A 22629-nucleotide genomic window follows, 5' to 3' on the forward strand; every position below is an offset into this window, starting at 1 on the left:
CGGGGTACAATTTTCAACAGATCCAGTCAATTTATTTGTTTCGCGGATGACATGGACATTGTCGGACGAACATTTGCAAAGGTGAATGAACTGTACAGCCGCCTGAAACGTGAACCAACAAAAGTTGGACTGGTGGTGAATGTATCGAAGACACATGCTTGTGGACGGAACCGAGTGCGACAGTAATCTTCTACCTTGGATACTTGCTAACGGCTGATAACAATGTTAGTCGTGAAATACGAAGACGCATCATCTGTGGAAGTCGGGCCTACTACGGGCTCCAGAAGAAACTGCGGTCAAAAAAGATTCGCCATCGCACCAAATGTGTTATGTACAAGACGTCAATAAGACCGGTATTCCTCTACGGACACGAAACATGGACAATGCTCGAGGAGGACTTGCAAGCACTCGTAGTATTCGGGTGCTTAGGACCATCTTTGGCGGTGTGCAAGAAGACGATGTGTGGCGGCGAAGAATGAACCACGAGCTCGACCAACTCTACGGCGAACCCAGTATCCAGAAGGTAGCTAAAGCCGGAAGGGTACGATGGGCAGGACATGTTGCAAGAATGCCGGACAGCAACCCTGCAAAGATGGTGTTCGCTTCCGATCCGAACGACTTGGCGAGCGTGGGGCGTATTCGAGGATGGAGAGATGCGGCCTCGAACCGTGTATTGTGGCGTCAAATTGTTGATTCAGTGTTATCTGTTTGGATGTAGACTAAATAAATGAATGAATGAATCTCGACAATAAAAACATCGATTCAGGAGTATCGATATTTTTTTTTCGAAAAACGCCCATTCGTAATTAAAACTATTCAGAAATTTAGATTTCAAAACAAAACAACATTCCCATCATGACTGCTTGTAGTGTGACAGGTGACCGGGTTCCCGCTACATTTTCATTTGGTCTCTTGAAAATGAAAATGCTATTGCCTGATTTTCTCAAAATTGCACGCGGCGAACCCTTCATGAAAGGTACCGCCGCGCTTTCTGCACCCCGTTTACTTGATTCTTATGGGTGAATAGCATTGCGGTGTATCGTTAGGCGCGGCCGTACCTTTCGACAGTCATTCGCCGCGTGAAGTTTTGTGCAAGTACCCATTTGGGAACACTACAAACGCCGCGCAGTGTATCATATCCAGAAAATCTGACAATATTGTTTTCATTTCCACATGACGATCACGAAAACTACCAGTACTGCTTAAGGTAACTACACACTAACTAACATGCGTTACAATCGCACAAAGAAGAAGAAACTTGTGCTAAGTCTCCTAACTAGCATCATGCTGATCAGAAACACGATCAGAAGCGCCCTAATCAATTTGTATTTCGGCTACGCAAAGCAAAACAGCTGAATCGAGTTTGATTTTTTTTAATCAAGGGAGCGTCCACAAATTACGTAACGCTTAGAGTGGGGAAGGGGTTGAGCAAAGTGTGACGATCCATACAAAAAATGTTGATGTTTCATACAAAAAGTGTGACATAGTGGGGAGGAGGGATTGAGAATGCCCAACTTTTGCGTTACGTAATTAATGGATCTTTCCCAAGGGAATCATGTGGGGGACAATTATGCATAGAATGGTAGTGTAGTTCCTTACCTTAAATTCGGCTCAATCGGTCATTGGCGTACAAAGTTACAGTTTGTCAAAGTTGGCCATTTAGTATGAAAATCGGCCTCAACTGCCATTATTCTGGACACTGGTGTACCGATCTGTTCTTTTTGTCGTTGATCAGTTTTTTTTAACTTCGAATTCTTCGAGTTTTCCGAAGTTAATTCTCGCGCTTAGAATTATAGGGGCGTAACTGTATTGATCGATTTCTTTTAATCGATGTTATATTTTTAATAACTCATATTGTTTCAATAGCTACAACCGCGATTGATAATTTTGGTGCAACAAGCAACCATCCTCTATCACACCAAGCCATCAAATCTTCTGCAATCTACCGCAGTTCGCCACATTAATGAAAATAAAACATTGACAAAGAGAAATCGATCAATGCAGTTACGAGAATTAAATAATCCATGACACGTTGAATCCAAACTCTGGAACTTTCTTTCAGCATTGGAATCAGGACTTCTCGCAGACTAAATAACAATTGACAGTTATGTATTATTTACTCGGGTTTCAACTATAATTCGCAAATCGATTCTCGTCAGCAAACCAACGTTGCTCAGGATCTATAAGATTGAAGCTTGGTAGTCCGCCGTTCGGTTAAGTCAAGCCCTGCTTGATCGAAAGTTACACAAGTTGTTTGCCGGTCTTCGTAAAAGTCCTTTCTTTTCTTAAAATCGCAAATTGTTCTACCCTGAAATGACTTCGCACAACAAATTCTGAGCTCTAGGCAACATTACATGTCGTTGAATAGCGGAATGTGTACTTCTCTTTCATTTCAAGTGTTCAAAAAGGATCGGTTGTATCGTTTCACTCGTAAGAAACACTTTTTTTTTTTATTTTCGTACGGCCTATTTACAACTGAGTTGTCCTGTCTGGTAAGAATAGCATTTCAGTTTTGAGTAATTTAGTCATTCTAGTTCCTACAAATAACGCGGCTTGACTGGCTTTGCCTGTGAGTTTCTTTCTAACGTTAAATAAACAGATCACGCGGTTTTACGGATTTTTTTGTTCACCTCAATCGGTTTAGTTTACTTTAGCTGGTTTTAATAACTTTTTGTTGTTTTAATGTTTTCGCTAAGCTTAAATCTAACCCATCAGAGCCTTCAGCTCATCGTAGAATACGAGCACAAGAGCACCACCAGTACCACGCAGGACGTTGGAGAAAGCGCCCTTGAAGAAGGCCGACGATCCTTCCTGCTTGGAGATCTTGACCCAGCAGTCGAGGGTGTTCTTGTACATGATATCGGCCTTGGCACGACCGGACTGCATCATCATACGTCTTCTGACGGTATCGAATGGATAGGAGATGACACCGGAGGCCGTGGTTACAACCTGTTTTGTTTTTTAAGAAAAGAAAGAGAAAAATGAGTGATGAATATATGTTGAGTTGGTTTTAATGGTGCGGTAGGTCAAACGCAGAAGATCATTAAACTGGATCTGCTTAAAGCACGGCGTAGTTTCAAACACATGATCTAGTACTGGAGCGAGTGAGTGTGAGTTTATCGTGTGAATGAATCTATTGATAAGGTTTGTCCTGTCACATGGCTGCGCATTTGGCTGTTTTGCCGTGTTTGACAAACACGCGCCAAGTTGATTAACGTAGTTGGTAAACATACGCGCTCGTCGATGTAGCTCAGAACGAACGAAATCTCTTTGCAATTGTGTTCATAACATTATAGGCGCCAGTAAAAATGCATCAAAATAAAATATGTTTGATCTTTACAAGCGTTTTGATAGGAAAATAAAGGGATGCAAAAAAAAACATTATGTAACAAAATCGATACAATTTTGCTTTTCTCTACAGCGCTGTATGGCCTTTGGTTGCCATTTTATTTCAAATATGTAGATCTCAAAGTTGCAAGACATTCGAACTTTTTAAAAATAAACAACATTCTGAAAATATATCTCGTAGGATTTCCACAACAGAAAACAATTCTGATCTTAGAAATGTTGTATTATGTAACAAAAGATAGGAAAGGAACGTCCAATCGCTGTGTCACTCTTTAACGCTATACAGTGATTTTTGTGCTGTAATGTGAATTGTTACCTTTTCAACATAATAAATATACGGATCTAGGTAAATCGTTGACCATAGTAACATCAAGGCCGTAATATTCCTAACTTCCTAGACATTTCAATCAATAAAGTTCGGTTCAAAGCAGTTTTGTTACGTAACCCCATGCGTTTCGCTTCGCTACGCGATCGTGCTATCACGTTATCGCAGCTTATCGAGCCACTGATAACTGCTAGCGAGAGACCTTGAAATAAGACTAACTGCCTGTGCTCCGTTCAAACCAGATAGGAAATACTGGCGCTTACTTCTGATGCATGTGTATGAGTGGGTTACTGATAACATGTGACTGTGACATATTCCAAGAGCTCAGATTTCTTTACGTGACTTAGTATTTTTGACGGGAGGAGGGCATTGACAGAGACCTTGAAAATTCGACTGGAATTTGATTCAACTGGGAACTGGAACTTAACACTTTCCACTGAGCATATTAAAGAAGGATCACAGTAAGACGCGTGTTTCGCATTAAAACAGTTGTTACGTCAGGTACTCTAACTGTACGAGATACAACACAAATTAAACGTTAAAATTACGTACTATCAATGACGTCATGGAGCCAATATTCTATAGCAGAGGCATGGCATTTTGTTACGTCACCAATACTGGGAAAGTTACGTGGCAACATGTGTCGCCTCTCGCTTGTAAATCACACTGGCCCACTTCTAAAAATCAATAATTCTACCAAGACCAGGTGCAAATATTATTACGTACAATGTTGTATTCTTGAAAAAGCCATATTTTCTAGTCATCTACAGTACATTCTCCCATTTAGCCATCACAAATATGCCTTTTCCCAGATTTCTTGGCACTTGAGCGCATTAGAAGCGTGCTGAAGCGATTTTAAAAATAGCGGCTTTTACTCGATCACAAAGAAGCGAGAGCAGTTGTAGCGCATCGTTTCGAAATGTTTTGCCAGGCCTCTGAATGCTCCGATGGCTGACATTTGAACTACTAGGAGCTTGGCATGGCACCTATCGACGCGAGGAATCTGGCGCTTATCATCAAACAGGTCGCCGTGGTTGAAGTTCTTCTCGTGAACCGAACCGAGGTCAGGAATCAGGAAAATTCAATGAATGTGCTGCTTGCACTTGCTGCTACCGCGCGCCCCGCTTCCCATATAGATGATAGAGGCAATCGATTTCGGTTTTGCACTGCCTTTGCTTTTCTCTCTCACGAGGCAGAACATGTGGCATTTTAGTGCGATGTACTCTTCTACTCACTGCTGTTGTTGCTCTCTGCGCTCAATGCCGATGTAGTATGACGCACTCCGTCTGTCCCATTCTCACCGCGCGCTTCTATACCGCACCATGAACGGGGTCTGGTTCTTCCACAGAATATTTTATAGGCCATATCAGCTGACGACGAAGATGTGGTCTGCTGAACACCTTTCGTGTTATGTAAGGTTGAAAATTTGTTCCTTCAACCATAGACGACATCTCCGTACTTTGGAAAAGCTCAGAATTGCATTACATATATCGTAAGAACTTTTATTGTCTATTCAACGAGTGCTGATTGAAATGACCTTGTTCCATTAGCGATGGGCGTTAGTTGAAGAACGCAAAAACAACTCGCAAGACTACGTTGCGTGCGTTATCCACCGTTCCGTCATTCTTGGGGATTTTTCGAAAGATTGCGTCAATTTCGAAACGGAAAATCCTAATTTTAGAATGTATTTTGTCTTATGAAGAGTGAAAAGAAGCGTTGCATAACTGGTTATTTCTTGGACTGATCTTCAACGGACAATTATAAATAGTTGGAACGGAGTGGCCTTGCTCTTGACCATTACGCATCATCAATGCGTCAACCGGGAGACAAATCTGTCCAAAATTGAGACGCACTTGCCGTCTTCCTTCGCACTTTATGTTTACGTAACGGGTTTTCAATTGCTCGACGGTCATAGACGAGGTAACCAATATTCCTGCACTACGACGGACGACAGGAAACATCGTTTTTTTTCCTGTATGTGTTACTTCGATAAGAATCGTTGAAAGACAGGGAACCACGACACGTACATTGTGTCACACAGCGGGTCACCGTGTGTAGGTCTATACAAAACTACAGACGACAGCATATTCTACGGCGAGAATAGTTTTATGGTAAAAATAACATTTTTAGTTGACCACAAAACTCTTGCTTTTGCCTAATTTTGTCTGTCGGACGCAACCGAAATGACGTCACTACGTTTGAGTTGTAAAATCAATAGTTTTGCATGTGGCGGCTGTGCAAAGTCGTTACGTAACGCAATAATTCGGGTCATTCTGTAACGTATTATTCATAACACTCAGCTTCTAAGACAACTACAAGGATACGTTCAGTGTTTTCGTTTTGATCATGTCATTGAAATAGTTAATTTAAATATGCAAAAATGCAAACAAATGTTTTAATATTCGGGATACGTTATGCATGTACTTATGAATGCGATCCCCTTGATTGTAAATCATGATCGGAATTATATTTACGTTGAGGGTTGTGTAGAAGATTAATCCTTTAAAACAATCAAAGAACAATAATAATTTTGAATCAAGAACTGATTCAAATATCAAATTTCACAATAATAAAGGAAGAAAAAAAATAATGCCTTTGGTATTAGTACCTCCAAATTGCAAATAGAAAAAATCTTTTCACAACTTCTTTCTCACAATCATCTAATATTGAAAAGCCAAGAAGTTGCGTTTTGGTTCCAAACCAGTGACCAACTGCGCTTACCGCCGAAAATAACGACACTTACCTGAGCGATGGCCCACGAGACGAAGATCGAGGTGTTCTTCGGGTCTGGCAACATTCCCTTGGCAGTATCGAAGCAACCGAAGTAGGCAGCACGATAGATGATAATACCCTGGACCGACACGTTGAAGCCACGGTACAGACCGACCACACCGTCGGACTTGACGGTCTTCTTCAGACAATCGATCAGACCGTTGTACTCACGCTCGGCTCCGGCACGGCCGACATCAGCGCCCAATCGGGTACGGGCGAAGTCAAGTGGGTAGACGAAGCACAGCGAGGTGGCACCAGCGGCACCACCGGATCCGAGGTTACCCAAGAAGTAGCGCCAGAACTGTGTGTTCTTGTCGACGCCACCCAAGAAGACCTGTTTGTACACATCCTTGAAGGCGAAGTTCAGCGCCTGGGTTGGGAAGTACCGGATCACGTTGGCAAGGTTACCTCTCCAGAAAGCTCCGAAGCCCTGTTCTTTGGGGATGCGAACAAAGCAATCGATGATACCTGCGGGAAGGAAAAGAGAAGAGTTGATACGAGTTAAGATAATTTCTTTTAAAAAGTTAGTTTTGTGGACAAACAAAACCCCAAATATTTGATCCTATCCCGATGGAAACCAGACATTTTTAAATGTTCCATTCTTTCAAAAATTCCAATGAGGTCATTTTAATTGCTGTCTTCTTAATGCCTGCCTGAAAACAATCAGTTCCAAGAGAGGCAAAAAATTTCACAACCAGATTGTGCTGGTTCAAAGCGGATTGGCTGAAATGGCCTGTGAATAAAAACCCTAAACCAGGCTTAAGTGTCCTCGTCTAACACTAGAGCTTAGGTGATGCACCCACATGGGACGCTCGAACCTGGTTTAAGTTCTAAGTGGAGGTTATAAAATCAACCCTTTCACTGATTGATACAACAAAAATCGATCAATAAAGTCGAATGTAGATTGTGGTAATTGTACAACTATTAAATAATTACAGGCAGACTTCTTGAATGGGTGAGTATGTATATAAAAAAATATAAATTAGATGAAAAATAAACTGACGAAGGTAGCCAAAATGTATACAGCGATTCCCCAATTTTATCACGTTTTTGACCCGATTTATATCTATTAGCTGGTTCAAATGTGGAAATCAAGTTTGAATACGAAGAACTAGTTATAAATCAAATTCACACAAATAAAGATAATCAAGAGATAAATCTTGTATTCTGAATAGGCCATTATTTGAAAGAAAAATAAGTACAAGAACAAAAATGCTTGGTCAACTCTATTGGATGCCAATTTTGACATGAGAGCAATACACACACACAATACAATGCGCAATCTGGTGGGATGCATTTGCGTCCACGATTTTATTCATTTTTTTTACTACCTATAAGGATTTATAACTTTCTTAGGGTTTGTCTCATTTCCCAAACTCTCATTTAGAGTAGATTTGAGATGTACTTATCCATAAGATAAAAAATCAAATTAATCAAGAAGTAAAAACTAAAACTTAGAAAAGATAATTTCTAAGAGCAAAGTTTTATATTATATGATTTTTGCAAAACAATAACAAAGGTGTTGTAATTTTATCGCAAGGCACAATAAGAGTTACGTAAGGAAAAACTGATATCAATAATTCAGTAACAAATTTTACTTCACTTTTTCAATTATTATATAATGACTGCTGCGTGGAAGATAATTCTATTTCAAGGCACATTATTTTTAAAGCAGCTCTGACATGATACTCCTGACCTGTGCTCATTCCAAGATTGTAAGATCGGGGTTCGAAAACAGAGGAAAATGAAAAATCTCTCATTTGTCATCTCTGTATACATTCCCGATAGGTCCACATCAATTAATCGGATTCGGGGGAATTCGCCTTGATAGTCACTTAAGAAATGCTGCAGGTGCAAGAAGCAGCGATTAAAACGATGTGCAATGATGCACACGTATTTAAACTCGTTTCACACAGCTGTGTGGCAAAGACTGTGCCCCTCCCTAAGTCGAATAAACTAGAACAAGTCGTTGTTATTTTGCTGGAAGTAACTGCTTTTCGGCTTTTGTTTTGATCGCACTTGTATCAGAATGCGTTAGGCATACTTGTTTTCTTAATTTTCGAGTGGATTCCATATACAGATGGCACTGTATTGCAATTCACGGCAGTAGAGAAACATGCAACCCGATTGGGACAACGATTGCTGAATACTTTCAACGTTTTATCAAGTCAGTTGAATTTAATTTACACTACTACAAGCACTACTCTATTAAATTATTTTGATGTGTATCGAAACCAAAGCAATTCTTACTGTTCCTTTCGTAACATTAATGTTCTATGTGCCTTTGCCATGTTGTGACGCTACACCTCACATAAAATATCACTGGTCTTTACATGCAGACATTTGTGCAAAGAAAATTTGATATTATTCCTTTTTTGCCCATATAACAATTTAATCACATTCTTACGTGGTTTTTTAGCGAAAGATCGTAATAAGAACCGTCACAAATCAAACAAGAATCGCTCATTTTGCTAATAGAATAACCAACGAAGCATGCTAATAAAATGGAATAAAAAAGGGTATTGAGCTAAAAATGTGATATTCAGCAAATAAGGACATATTTCTTTCTGTTGAAATCAACAATTTCAAATGATTGGAAATCAACAGTAATGTGTTTGAAACATTCATAATTGTATCGCATTTTGCTCACTGAACGTATATAAATAGTTAGTATGTAAACGTTAGTCAGCAATGGCGACCCGAAGTAACTTGAAGTCACTCCGATTAGTTCGAGTTTTTTGTCAACAAGGAACTGTCAAGTTTCTTCAAGCTTGGTACTTCCAGAGTCTATTATATAGAGTTGCGCAAAGAGGATCTTCTTACTCTTATTCTGAATGATGCTCTTGTTATTATGTTGAAAACTTTCATTTTTGTTCAACCCTTCAAGTGACTTCACGGGAGTGATTACTTCTAAAGCTTTTTAATTCGATAACCAAAGTCACCTACAGAGTGCAAACACGTGAGTTTCTTGTTACAACTTTATTGGGGGGTGTATTGAAGTTTTTTGAAGCTGTTTCTAGAACAAATCTAATACATTTCAATTCATGAATTTTAATTCGCCATAATAATCATCAGGCGATAACAATACTTCCGCCTTACCAACAATCATTTGTTTACTTTGCACGATAGGTAGACGGTTTGACAGTTCAATAGGGAGATTTGGCTTCACTCTTTGCGTAACTCTATATATAATAGACTCTGGGTACTTCAAGTAAAAGTTCTGTTCTCAATGAACGTCAATGATTTTTGACGTAGAACTACGTCTGTCTTTTCTATATTGGGGTACACTTTAAAATTGCAAAAAATCGAAAAACGTCACGAAAATATTATAGACTTTGATCGTTAATGTCTCAGCCGTTTCTCGATGGATCTTCAATTTTCTTGGACCATTCGATCATGGAAGAGTCAATTCTTCATACCTGATGTACACTGAAGTCGTTTTTACGGGTTTTTTACACGAATTGCTTCTTATGCGATTTTTTTCACTCGAATTTCGGGATTTCTACGGTTCATTCAGACATACTTTGGAATTTACGCGGGGTTTAACTTTGTTTTATGGGCATAGATAGGTGAAGGATTCCGCTACTTGTTGATGGTGTTGGTTTGCGAGGGAGAGCTATCAGATTCGTCAAATCGTCGTTTAAATCTTTGTTTACAAAAGCAGATAAGTCGTTTTGAAAATTTTGTCTTGAGTTGTTATCGGCGATAACTTTTCAAATCTTGCAACACAACATTATTATTTTAATGTAAACCAAACTAATCTAATACCAATTTAATGTGAACAATTCAGCTCAATCGAATGTTTGGTATTGTGTTTTGGTGTTATGTAGGGAAAAAAGTTCAAAAGTAGCATGCACCAATAATGCTTCGAATCAAGATACAATTATCGAACGATTCTTACTCTCTAGCGAGTTTTTATTAATTGATAATTTGGATATGTGATCGCTTGAGAGTGTTATTCATCCTCGTTTATTTGAAAAAAATATTTTTATCATCCTTTTAAATGTTAGTCTAAAATCTCACTCAATCTCAGGAGAACAGGATAAACAGCGAAAACAGATTCACCCTGGGCTTGAAACACGCTTGCTTCGGTGTCATCGAACAGAAAAGTCGAAAACCTGTACATTACATACAGCTACGTAGTTCAACGTCACCTTTGCGTACAACCCGATTGGGCTGCACCTTTGAGTTTTTTTCCTTTCCAACTGACAGCTTCTTCCACAATATGTTTCAAGCGCTCAAAATTGGTTGAATGCCCCATCGCAAACCGACTCAAAGTAGGTTGGAATAGTTAAATGAACAACAACAACGAACTCGAAGCGATTGCAATCTACCTACTTTGAGCTGTCATTAGAATTGAATCCCAGGAAAAGACTTATAATCTAATTGGAATATGTTATGATTTCTACTAAAATCTATGATTTAAAAACGTATTCTCTGTTTTGAATTATGTGTTCTTAACCCCAGCACAGTTGTAGACTTTTGATTATTATATAATATCAAAATATAGTTTCATTCTCTGGTCTGTATCAATTGAAGGCAAATTGATTCATAGAAAAATGTCAGAAACTCAGAGGAAAAGTAAATATGTATTTGTAAAAATGATCTAAAATTTCTGAAATACGTTTATTCACCCTTTAATAACAATATTTATAGTCTCGCCATAATAAGTTATGTAAACGATAATACGTTGGTGTTATCTAATATGTTCTAAGAACAAAAAATAATGAGAAAAGTAAAATTCTAGATGTAGGTATTTTATTTGAATCATGATTAAGGAACAAATTGCCTAAATCGTGATACCAAAAAAGTTCATTTATATTCCCTGACTTCTATGTTCTCATCATTACCTGGATTTTCCAGTCGGATATTAGCATAGGTAAGCATCTTTACAATCGAAAATGCCAGAATTTCTGCCATAAAAATGTATAATTACTCGCAATATTAAATATTTTGAAATTTTCGTCCTAAAATAAATTTAAAATCTCAACGATAAAAGCATTGAGAAAGTTAAATTTTTATTAAAAAGCTTCATCAGTAAATATGAATATATGAATTGGTTATAATTTTTTAATCGCAGCAATCGATTTTTGTTCCTATCAAAAGAAAAATTACCTATTATTTATCTTCATTAAATGTTCAAAGGTTCTCCCAACCAAACAACATTGACTTCCTAGGGTTGAGCCAATTTTACCTGATCTAACGGATCAGCTCCCATCGATCCAAAAGAATTTTCCAGCCACCGCACTACCCGAGCATGGCTACTGTTACATAACCCCTACATTTTTCACCCCCGTCACGTGAAACCGCAATTTCGCACCGTTATCTAACCAGCCGCACCCAAAATATGTGCCAACCTAGCTAGAAAATCCTGCCTCGCAAATCCGGCCCCATTTCGGGTGTCCGGCTGGCAAAAACACCACCCACTGCCGGACCACTGGATTCGCGAAGAAATTCGCATTAATAAAAAGATGGCGGCTGCCATGCTGAGCCCGGGCCCACTTCGATGCTTGACAACGACGACCACTTCACCGAGGCGAGGAACCACCGCACTAAGGGAATATGGAAATATATCACCTACCTTTGTACTGCTGGTCGACGGCAATCTGCTTGGAGGCAGCCTGCACCTGGAGCAGCAGCTTGACGCGCTCGATCGGGGCGACGGCAGTCTTGGACACGGCAGCGGAGATACCTCCGGCCAGGAAATCCTTGGCGAAGCCTAGAGGATCAGCCTTCTTTCCAGACATTTTTCTGCGGGGATTCTTTTTTTCTTCTGCACACACACCACCACTGAAAGCAGGCGAGTTTGATCAAAACGAGCGCACAAAGGCAGCGGAGCTTCCGAACCGTACGGAGGGCACAATCCAAAGAGAATGAACGCTCAGTGGCTCTGCCAGATGTAGCCGAGTCGCGAGTCGTGGGTAGAATTCGTGGTGGAAATCCGGTTTCTCTCGCCAGCACAGTCTGCAGTCGCGAATCGTCGAAGCGGTTTGAAGGCCACCGGTTCGGGAGACTGTTGCCGTCTCGTGTGCACTACAGAGAACGCACCGGCACAGAGCAGGTAAACTTTTCGCGAATACGCACAGCGTAATATGTTTGACTCTTTCTCACCCAAGTATCCGATGCTCCTTTGCAAGCAAGAACGAGAAGACAGAAGTATTGGAGAGAAAATAAATTCTGCCAGAACACAACTTTTCAAAAGAGCGCCAGTATGCGGATTTTCGGGGGTAAAAAAGAGATGCCAATACAATTATGCTCACCCGGTTGGTGAGAGTGAACTCTCTCGCTCTCTGAACTTAAACAAAAAGGTTGACATTTTTCTGACACATGTCATCTGATGCACAGAGAATCAAAACTACCCAGCAGTGGGTTGTTTTCAACTCAAAACCGTACTTGGACCAATAAGGGTCTGTTCATAAATTGCGACCTTGCAGACGGCAATAATTACGCTTAACTTTTCAAAAGGTCCTAAGTAACATTTTTTTCATGATTTAATTTGAGTATTGCAATTAACAGATTAACATGAAATATGTTGATTGTATTATTCAGATTAAATCATGAAAAAAATGTTCTAAGACGAATTAAGTACTGTCCATTTAATTCCACCAGTTAATTTTCGTTATCTTTGCAGATACGTATTTCGACCACAACTGTGTGGTCGTCTTCAGTGTCTTGTACTTGACTCGACTTAAGTCTTAAATACATTCCACTAAAAGCTTAATATATTTTTCCAAAAAAAAGTTACTTAGGACCTTTTGAAAAGTTAAGCGAGAATTATTAAGGTAGCCTCACACCTCGGGAATCTGGTCCACGGATTTTTTCCCCATGTATTTTTGCATATGCGATGTTTTCGGGATTTGGGCACGGAAAATCAAAATCCCGGCCCCATTTAAATAACACGGGGACCAAAATCCGGCGGAAAATTTTCCCGAGGTGTATACACTATAAGGTAGCCTTTACCGCTAGCTTGTTGCATCAATCGAACTTGGTTAAGGCTACCCAAGAGGCTACCTTACACCTCGGGAAAATTTTCCGCCGGATTTTGGTCCCCGTGCATTTTAAATGGGGCCGGGATTTTGATTTTCCGTGCCCAAATTCCGAAAACATCGCATATGCAAAAATACATGGGGAAAAAATCCGCGGATCAAATTCCCGAGGTGTGAGGCTACCTTTAAGGCTACCTTACACCTCGGGAAAATTTTCCGCCGGATTTTGGTCCCCGTGCATTTTAAATGGGGCCGGGATTTTGATTTTCCGTGCCCAAATCCCGAAAACATCACATATGCAAAAATGCATGGGGAAAAAATACGCAGACCAAATTCCTGAGGTGTGAGGCTGCCTTTAAGGCTGCCTGGGAAAAAATCCGCGGACCAAATTCCCGAGGTGTGAGGCTACCTTTAGCACCAGTATGTTCCAGTAAAATGCCAACTCGGTGAACCAGTTCGATCCGGAACACGACGGTGAGGATCTCTGACATTTGGCCGACGGATCGTGGAAGTTGCTTCGCTTCATTGTGATTCTTCCAGTGCATTCTGATCATTTTTCAGATCTACACCTAATATTTGCTGCATCGGTAGTCACCGCTGGATGATGGTTATTGACGTCAACCGGAAGCAGGAAACGGGTGAGGACGAATCTCGTCGCCCGGTTTCGCTAGGCTTGCAACTCGCAAGCATCTTCCGTCAATCAATAGGCGATTTTGAGTAAAGCTCATCGATCATTTCGACATCTGGTGGTCGTCACAAGAATCACGAAAAAAATGTCGTTGGCCAAAAAAGTGCAATGGCAGCATACGGAGGGAGTACGATTTTTGCGTTTTCTGGTTAATCCAACCATTGATGAAAGCTGAAATAGTCCAAGGGGTAAGCCACTCGGCACACTTTCAGAATGACTAATTGTGCCCACTGTGCCTGAAACTGTGCCGAAATGTGCCGAAGTAAAAATAATATTGTTTTGGCAGCACTTGCTTTCATGAAAATCTGGCATCACAGAAAAAAATGTTTTTGTTTATTTTCATGCAAAATATTTACCTAGTGATTTTGTGATTTTCCAAATAAGTGGAAATGTGAAAAAGTTTATCATTTACACAAAAGTTTTTCATGACGACAGATACACCAAAGGAAAAACAAGTTTTTTATTTTGCGTTGGTGCCACAATCGTTGTCAACTACCAATGCAACTGCACGTTCTACGCAGGTTCTATACGTGGCCCTCATCGATACGGAGCGCCAAGAGCCAGATCACTCAACCATCATCTTCGATAGTCCAGCCAACTAGATCAACATGAGGCTCGGGTCTTTCGATATGGTCTCATCGAACGTATGGCGTACCATCAATAAAGCTGCCGTTGCTTATGATCTACGTAAGAAAACCGTCGATGAGCGTAACGTTCTGATTGCTTTGGTGGCGGTACCTAATACGAGGTGTCTATGCTGTACATTAATTCTGGTATCTTCGAGGTCAAGCTAAGTAAAGATAACCGATTGGTGAATCACTTCGCCCAGAAATCTTAGGCGCATGCATCAAAAACTTTTGTCGAAGAAAAAGTGTGTCCTGTGTCGATCCAACACAGGATGCAAAAGCATGAAGCATACTCTTCATACATCAAATGTATTGCGAGAGATCGGCTGGTACCTGGTGCTGGGAATTTGGTTTCATCAGTACCCGCTAAGCTGCGGTGGACGACGGAGGTCCTTCGTAGCTTAGTAGGGAAAGCACCTGTCATGCGAACTGGGGTCGTGGGATCAAACCCCACCGAAGGGGCGGTTACCCTCCAATACCTTTTCCGAACTAAATCTATCACATGTTGTACATATGCATAATCAAGTTTCAGACATAGTAATTAATTTCCACTCCGGGTGGCTTAATACCCGGCATATAGGCAATTAACTTTGAATGTACTGATCTCGAGTGGCGATCTCTCTTCGCTTGTGTGGTCGTGTTGGGATCTGACGACCAAACTGGCACAACCTCACACAACCCTACTTCATCGAGCGCCGTTGCTGATGAAGCAAGTGTAGAAGCCGGACAATATTAAATACTCATCCTACTTGGTTGACATTGTGTACAAAAATACATTTGAGAGAGTTAGTTCTGAAAATGTATTGCGAGAGATCGGCTGGTACCTGGTGCTGGGAATTTGGTTTCATCAGTACCCGCTAAGCTGCGGTGGACGACGGAGGTCCTTCGTAGCTTAGTAGGGAAAGCACCTGTCATGCGAACTGGGGTCGTGGGATCAAACCCCACCGAAGGGCGGTTACCCTCCAATACCTTTTCCGAACTAAATCTATCACATGTTGTACATATGCATAATCAAGTTTCAGACATAGTAATTAATTTCCACTCCGGGTGGCTTAATACCCGGCATATAGGCAATTAACTTTGAATGTACTGATCTCGAGTGGCGATCTCTCTTCGCTTGTGTGGTCGTGTTGGGATCTGACGACCAAACTGGCACAACCTCACACAACCCTACTTCATCGAGCGCCGTTGCTGATGAAGCAAGTGTGTAGGAGCCGGACAATATTAAATACTCATCCTACTTGGTTGACATTGTGTACAAAAATACATTTGAGAGAGTTAGTTCTGAAAATGTATTGCGAGAGATCGGCTGGTACCTGGTGCTGGGAATTTGGTTTCATCAGTACCCGCTAAGCTGCGGTGGACGACGGAGGTCCTTCGTAGCTTAGTAGGGAAAGCACCTGTCATGCGAACTGGGGTCGTGGGATCAAACCCCACCGAAGGGGCGGTTACCCTCCAATACCTTTTCCGAACTAAATCTATCACATGTTGTACATATGCATAATCAAGTTTCAGACATAGTAATTAATTTCCACTCCGGGTGGCTTAATACCCGGCATATAGGCAATTAACTTTGAATGTACTGATACTCTTCATCGTTGACCTGAACCTGCATTGAAAGTGAGTCGTTTAAAAGGCCGATTGAAAAGAAATCTCGGGTGCTAACGCTTATTGAATACGATCCGAACCTGTAGAACCAACCGGAAAGGAAAAATATTCCGTTCTTCAGCGATTGCAGTTGAATAACGCGGCCTGGGTCTGGAGAAACACATTCCGTCAATCGACTAACGATCAGCTAACGATTATTCTGCAGCACAAGAATATAAAAGCAACAACATGGGTCAAGGAAATACCGGGATTACTTAGCGGTATGTTGCTGCACCCTGACTTGGTGATCATCAACCCTTCGCTACATCTTTTTTCTTCGACGTCCATTAACCGCCATTCCTTTCGAAGATGATTTGGAACGATATTGTTCTTTTTCGTTGTAATAATAGTTGTATTCTGATTTACAATAAAAATTACATATATTACATATTTTAGATTTAAGATCTTTTTCTTCCAACAATATTGCGAGAGTAGTTAGCAAAATCATTCTTCCGTAAAAGAAAAACTGCTTGCACGATTGTAACCAGTTTCGTATTAAAAAAAAAACAATATACACGTAAATAGATAGACGGTTCGATTTGAATGCTGGGTTTTGTGATAATTCTTTTATTACTATCCGCAGATTTGAAAAAAGTGTAATAAAAATCAGCCAGAGGCTCCGGACATATTCTTAATTTTATGATAAAGTTTCAGGAAAAACTGCTTCCATCTCATCAATACTTAATTGATGAGCGTCGAATTCGTTCGAGTTTGAATTCATTTGGTAATCGAGAAGAGTGCTAAATATACAAAATATGATGCCGATCAATTTGCTCGTACTTCGACTGACATTATTGTTGTTTCATTAGGACGAAAGTCGTAATGACTTTTCTTAAAAAGTTTTTCAAAAATTAGAACTGAGGTGAATCAACCCAGGGCTGAACCTCAATAATTAGCAAATATAATAATTAGAATTTATCAGTACTGTTTCCAGCTAATTCTTACTGGAGGGGGCATCTCTCCCGCCGAAAGGTTCGTTCTTCTCATCAATATTGACGTCATATTGAAGCGGTTATTATGTGTTTATGTAGATACCCTCGTCGTTTGAGACTTCCATTGCAAATTTATAGCTGCAAACTCTGAATGGAAGATTATTTTTCGTGTAAGTCAATGTTAAACCAGGAACTAATAACTAATAGTTCCTGGTTAAACTGCAGTTGCGACAAACGGAAACCAGATCAGGCGGAATATGTCTACTGTCCCTGTAGATGTACGTATTTTGCCACTCGTTTAAACAGTTCAGATGAAAAACTTCTCGTTTTAAATACATTATAAAGAAAAGCATAGAGCCACTTCGTAGGAAACGTATCGGTTCATGGAGAATACAATTGTCTTGATGGGTTTCCAAGAACAGATTCATTGCAGCCGAAAGTGTTTTATCCAACGAAAGTCAATAAACATTGTTCTCGGCATGAATGACCATAAAATTGGGGAATTTAAAATCCATAATTCCTCCCATGTAAAACCTGAACCTGCTCAACAGAATGTATTGTCGTAAATCATCTCTATCTTCCAGATGCTGTCGTCGGTCGTCGGAGAATTCTTTAAACAGCAGTCAGTAGCAGCATCGTCCACAAAGCAACGTATTCCAACGAATTTCATTCTTACCAGCGGCGGATCATACCGGAGATGGCTACTGCATTAAAAACCACACCAAAGCAAGAAACTACCAAACATTGGAAACTATTGACTCGATTTGATTTCCACTTTTCTTTTTGCTGTCGTAGCTCGTAGTTCACCAGTGGATTGCTGTGCCGATTGCAAACGGTTCTGGTGTTTGGCAGGGTGCAGTTGCCGATCATGAAGGCAAGGATGTAAACCGCAATCAGGGTGTGGTGCGATTGCTAAATAGTTTATAGGTTCCGCGTGGAAATCTGATGCAACTATCTATTTGTACTTCAGCCATGCGAAATCGGATAGCACCGCAGACGTGCTGCTGATTCATCGCCGGATTGACTTATTTTTGTTGACAATCATTCCGTGACTGGATGAGGAATGTTTCTTATTGCTGCTAGAGCTGACTACCGAAAGAATCTTCTCCGTTTCCGCGGCAAGTTGTCACCAAGTGGACATGAGTGGAAGTGCTCCTCCGTACTGCTGATAAGACCATAGTTTCTCCGTTGTCGTTTTGGACCCGATTTTTATCTGTCCTGCGGAGTCTGAGCAAATGATTGTCCTATAAGTTTTTGGCTAGCTGAGGTGGCAAGAACCGTATCAGCTATTGATACATACGACCATGCAACATTTCCTGGAGGATAAATTAAAACATCAGACATGAAGACGGATCAGCTATTGTGCATTTACTAGAATGATTACCAGAAGAAACTACCAGAATCTGCAAAGAAATCAAATAAACGTAATTAGAAATTTGTAGATTGAAACATTTTCGAACCGAGGATTTTGTTTTTCTATTTGGATTTCAAATAATCTTGACACTGAAGTTCAGCTGTCAAAACCGTCAGAACTGGAAAATATAAGAAAGAATTCCCAGATGTGCCGAAAGTGTGCCGCACTGTGCCGCGGGCACATTGTGCCGAGTGGTTTACCCCTTGAAATAGTCGCAGATTGGAGGAAAATTTTGTTTTCTTTGGGATGAGCTTCCATCCGGTGGGTGCTAGCATATGATTTTTCCGATTAAATAGCACATCTCTTGCAGTGCCTCCACCGCACTATCTTGGTTATGAACTCCCGGATTTTTAATTCGCGGCTTATTTGGGTGGGATTCGTCTTCAACAGCTGCTTAAAGACTGTAAGAAGCCATTGCCAGTGGAAAACATGTGACCATATACCAAAAAGTTAAGTAAATTTTATGGAGAAAAATTTATTTCAAATGTAAATAATCGCTTCTGACGACTTTTCTCCCAAACTCTCGATGCGCACTCTACCACTGGATCCTTCTCGAATTCGCCTATAGCACATCGTTCGAATGAAGACCTCGGCGGAGACTACTCGTTGATTCGAAATATGGAATCACACCAAAACCAACTTGCAAATCTGCACACAAATACCAGCCAGAATACTATAGAATATATACAATCAGTATACTCGCAGATAACAGATATTGAGGCTGGCATCCGATACGTATGTAAACATCCGCAATCGTTAATTCAAATGTATTTTTAATTGCACAGAGAAAAAAAAGTTGGGATTCTAACATTTTTCTAATTTCATTTGAAAAGTAAGGGAAAATTGGTATTTTTAAGAGCTAAAACTTTCCACTCAAATGTTAAAATGATAGATTTGAAAGTTTTTCTTTCAATATTGAATTCTGATTATGACAGTGAAACTCTTACATCAAATTTTTTTAAATTGTCTTAAATTGTCATTACTTGACACTTTACCGGTCGCTACTAAACGCGCTGCTATAACAGTAGCGCGACTGACAGGTGACGAAATTTGGTAGCGCGATAAGAGCGCTACTATTTGATGAACTGTCAACTGTCAAACGTCACCGGTAAGGAAAACAGCAACCAAATTGAGAGCCGAAAATAGTGACCGATACGGAAACGAGTGACGAAACTAAAATGAAAGCGCTGCACGGGTGATTAAAATGCTCGCGACCGATAATGATGCTCTACACTCTGAAAATAATGTATACTAAATAGATTAAAAGTCATTCTAAATGGCTATTCGCCTGGTTGACCCCAAATTCGTATTTGTTCCAGAAATACTGGGTTAGTATAACTTTGACAAAATCGTTCGATAGTATAGATAGGCTTTATACTTTGTTTAGCTTATTTTGGATTTGTGTATGTTTTCTAGGTTATGTTAGTTTGTTATTGTTTTTTTCTTCTTAAAAATAAAATAAGAATGTTTATTTTTATTAAACTTTATTAAAATGCTGTATGACCACTAAAGATTTAATAAATTGATTAAGCCGTAGATTAATGGAGACGAAAATTTTAGAAGTACATAATTTTGTTCCTTCGTGAGTCCCAACGAAAATATAGAACTGGTACATTTTCGGCAATACGTCGTTTTCTGTAGCGGTGTTTAATCTGTTGGTTAACCCTGGAAACAGGCGGGAATCACCAGGAGATACGAAGCCAATGGCTAATTGACTGGCGTGGATGCATACGGCTTTTCTTCTTCTTGATCCGGAGCCAGACTGTCTTCCGCCGATGTCGTTTTTACCGCGGTGGATGTCCAGTACTTGTTGCTTTTCAGGCATGATCGAACAATCCAGATTCTTCGGGACACCGGTGCATTTCCTTGTGCGTGTCAACGTTCCGCGCGTGCACCGCCGGTACTGAAGAACCTGATTCAATCGCTCGCTCTCCAGGGTAGTGATCGATGCAATGGAATGACCCGTTATCGGAACATCGATGATAATTGCCAATAAGTTCCGGTGGTAGAAATTTTCACTGCTGGCCAAAGTTTCACGTGTCATATGTGATAGCATGTGGGCCGTGTCAATGAGCAGATAGGCCATGCTGTTGTCCGATTTGTCTACCTGGGATGCAGTCGCTCCTGCTTGTTCCAGCGCTGGCGGTGTCATAATTGAAATGGCGCGGTGCTTTGGTGGAATCAAACCCGCAAGGACAAGATTTGCTTCGGTTAACCTGCTTCTCGCTGAATGGCTCTAAGAAAAGAATAAAATGTATTTAATAATCGGAGTTACGCATTATTCTTTCAAGTTGCTCACGTTTATATCGATGTGGATGTTTTTTCATTTTATTTTACAGGTTTTCTCGGTCGTTCTCGGTAGGCTTAAAAAACGCGGCAACTTAACTGAAATATTCAATTCAATATAATTTTTTTCGGGAGACAGTATGCAATCAATTATATTTTCGCGTTATTCCGTTTAAGTATAAATTTTAAATTCAGATAGTATACTTTTTATACTATCACGCAGAGAAAAATATTGTAGAAACAACAATATTCCGGTTTGAATTCAACAATAATTATTGTTAACTCAGGGCTAATAATATTTACTTTTTGAATCAATCCAGAATATTGTTGTTTCTACAATCAAAGTTTTTCACGATTTTAGTACCTTTATTGTTAATTCAACAATATTATTGTTGAAACAATTGTCACTGTATTATTGTTTCTATAATGCATGTACAATTGATTTTAAAATATTTTATTATTGAAATTATAATACATATGTAGTGCATTCAAATTGTATTGTTATTTTTCTTAACCTTTTAATTAAACCAACAAAATAATAGGTAGAATGTTTTATTTTCATGTCATTTATTATTGTTTATTAACACACATGGAATACAGTTCAATTTGAATTGCTAATAATTTTGGCACGGGGTGATGAGTTACCGGGACCCGGAAAAGACGACACTGTTCGGATGCGCTTTGGTTCGGCGTCCTTCAAAACTAGTGCATGTTCCCGAATCTCAGCCGTGTTGAATCCTAACGTAAAAAGTGATTATCTATATCAAAAACGTTGAGAAAATCAATAAAATCTACTAACATACCTTTAGTTTGTGGAATAATTTGGTGACGGATTAAACTTTTCCCTCCCTCCACATAACTCTGATACTTCCACTCGCGGAGAAGACATACACAGTTACACATAAAAAAACACACGCTGAATTGTAAAGAATCAAATTCAAAACAATACAAAATATTGTTAAAACAACAATAATATTGTAGATTCAATCTGAAAACACTGTAGTTTCAATAATTAAATATTTTGATTCGACAATACCTTGATTATTGAAATCAACAAAATATATTTTTAGTTTAATCGTTCGAAAATACGCTGCGTGATGTAATGTATAACTGTCAAAAATGAATACAAAGATTAATATAAAACCTTTTAAGGATTTATTTTATTTCTGAGTGTACACGCCCGTTTCGAACTACTCAGAGACTGAAAGAAATTGTATGGCCGTCTCTTTTTTCTCACGGAAATCTTACTCATTTTTCGTAAAAAGTGGAATTACTCAAATTTTGAGTAGTTCCACTTTTTACGAAAATTGAGTAACTTTTCCGTGGGAAAAAAAAGAGACGGCAATACAATTTCACTAAGTCTCTGAGTGATTTGAAACGGGTGTGTAGGTAGGATGATTTGTTCGTGGATGACAGACACTCCCCCCTGGGTCCGGATGAGCGATGTCTTGCACGGTTAGATGACTTTACCCATTAATGGGTACTATGTTATTGTTGATATTATTCCCACCGTGAAAAATTCATCCATTTTCTTGAAAAAGCGCCACTACCCATTAAAATGGGAAAAATTGTCAAAACGCACGCAAACGTATGGGGCGATTCAAA

General features: G+C 39.8%; 2 protein-coding genes across 2 annotated transcripts; both read right to left on the reverse strand.

Moving 5' to 3' along the window:
* Positions 1-2092: 2092 nt before the first annotated feature.
* On the reverse strand, positions 2093-12375 carry LOC134210663 (ADP,ATP carrier protein 1). Its single transcript, XM_062686840.1, has 3 exons — positions 12027-12375; positions 6417-6913; positions 2093-2949 (listed from the first exon to the last, which is right to left on the reverse strand). The coding sequence occupies exons 1-3, from the start codon at positions 12190-12192 to the stop codon at positions 2704-2706; spliced, it is 909 nt and encodes a 302-aa protein (XP_062542824.1). The 5' UTR covers positions 12193-12375; the 3' UTR covers positions 2093-2703.
* Positions 12376-20215: 7840 nt separating this feature from the next.
* On the reverse strand, positions 20216-21113 carry LOC134209156 (uncharacterized). Its single transcript, XM_062685139.1, has 2 exons — positions 21038-21113; positions 20216-20974 (listed from the first exon to the last, which is right to left on the reverse strand). Exon 2 carries the CDS (start codon positions 20888-20890, stop codon positions 20216-20218), a length of 675 nt encoding a protein of 224 aa, XP_062541123.1. The 5' UTR covers positions 20891-20974; positions 21038-21113.
* Between the last annotated feature and the right edge of the window lie 1516 nt (positions 21114-22629).

Source organism: Armigeres subalbatus, chromosome 2, assembly GCF_024139115.2.
Source record: "Armigeres subalbatus isolate Guangzhou_Male chromosome 2, GZ_Asu_2, whole genome shotgun sequence".
NCBI lineage: Eukaryota > Metazoa > Arthropoda > Insecta > Diptera > Culicidae > Armigeres > Armigeres subalbatus.

Excerpts from the sequence above, each read along its gene's own strand:
- LOC134210663 (XM_062686840.1), bottom strand. The coding sequence starts at position 12,192 with ATGTCTGGAAAGAAGGCTGATCCTCTAGGCTTCGCCAAGGATTTCCTG. Across the intron at positions 6,914-12,026 it reads CGTCGACCAGCAGTACAAAG|GTATCATCGATTGCTTTGTT; the intron begins GTAGGTGATATA and ends TCCTTCCCGCAG. Across the intron at positions 2,950-6,416 it reads TCTCGTGGGCCATCGCTCAG|GTTGTAACCACGGCCTCCGG; the intron begins GTAAGTGTCGTT and ends AAAACAAAACAG.
- LOC134209156 (XM_062685139.1), bottom strand. The coding sequence starts at position 20,890 with ATGACACCGCCAGCGCTGGAACAAGCAGGAGCGACTGCATCCCAGGTA.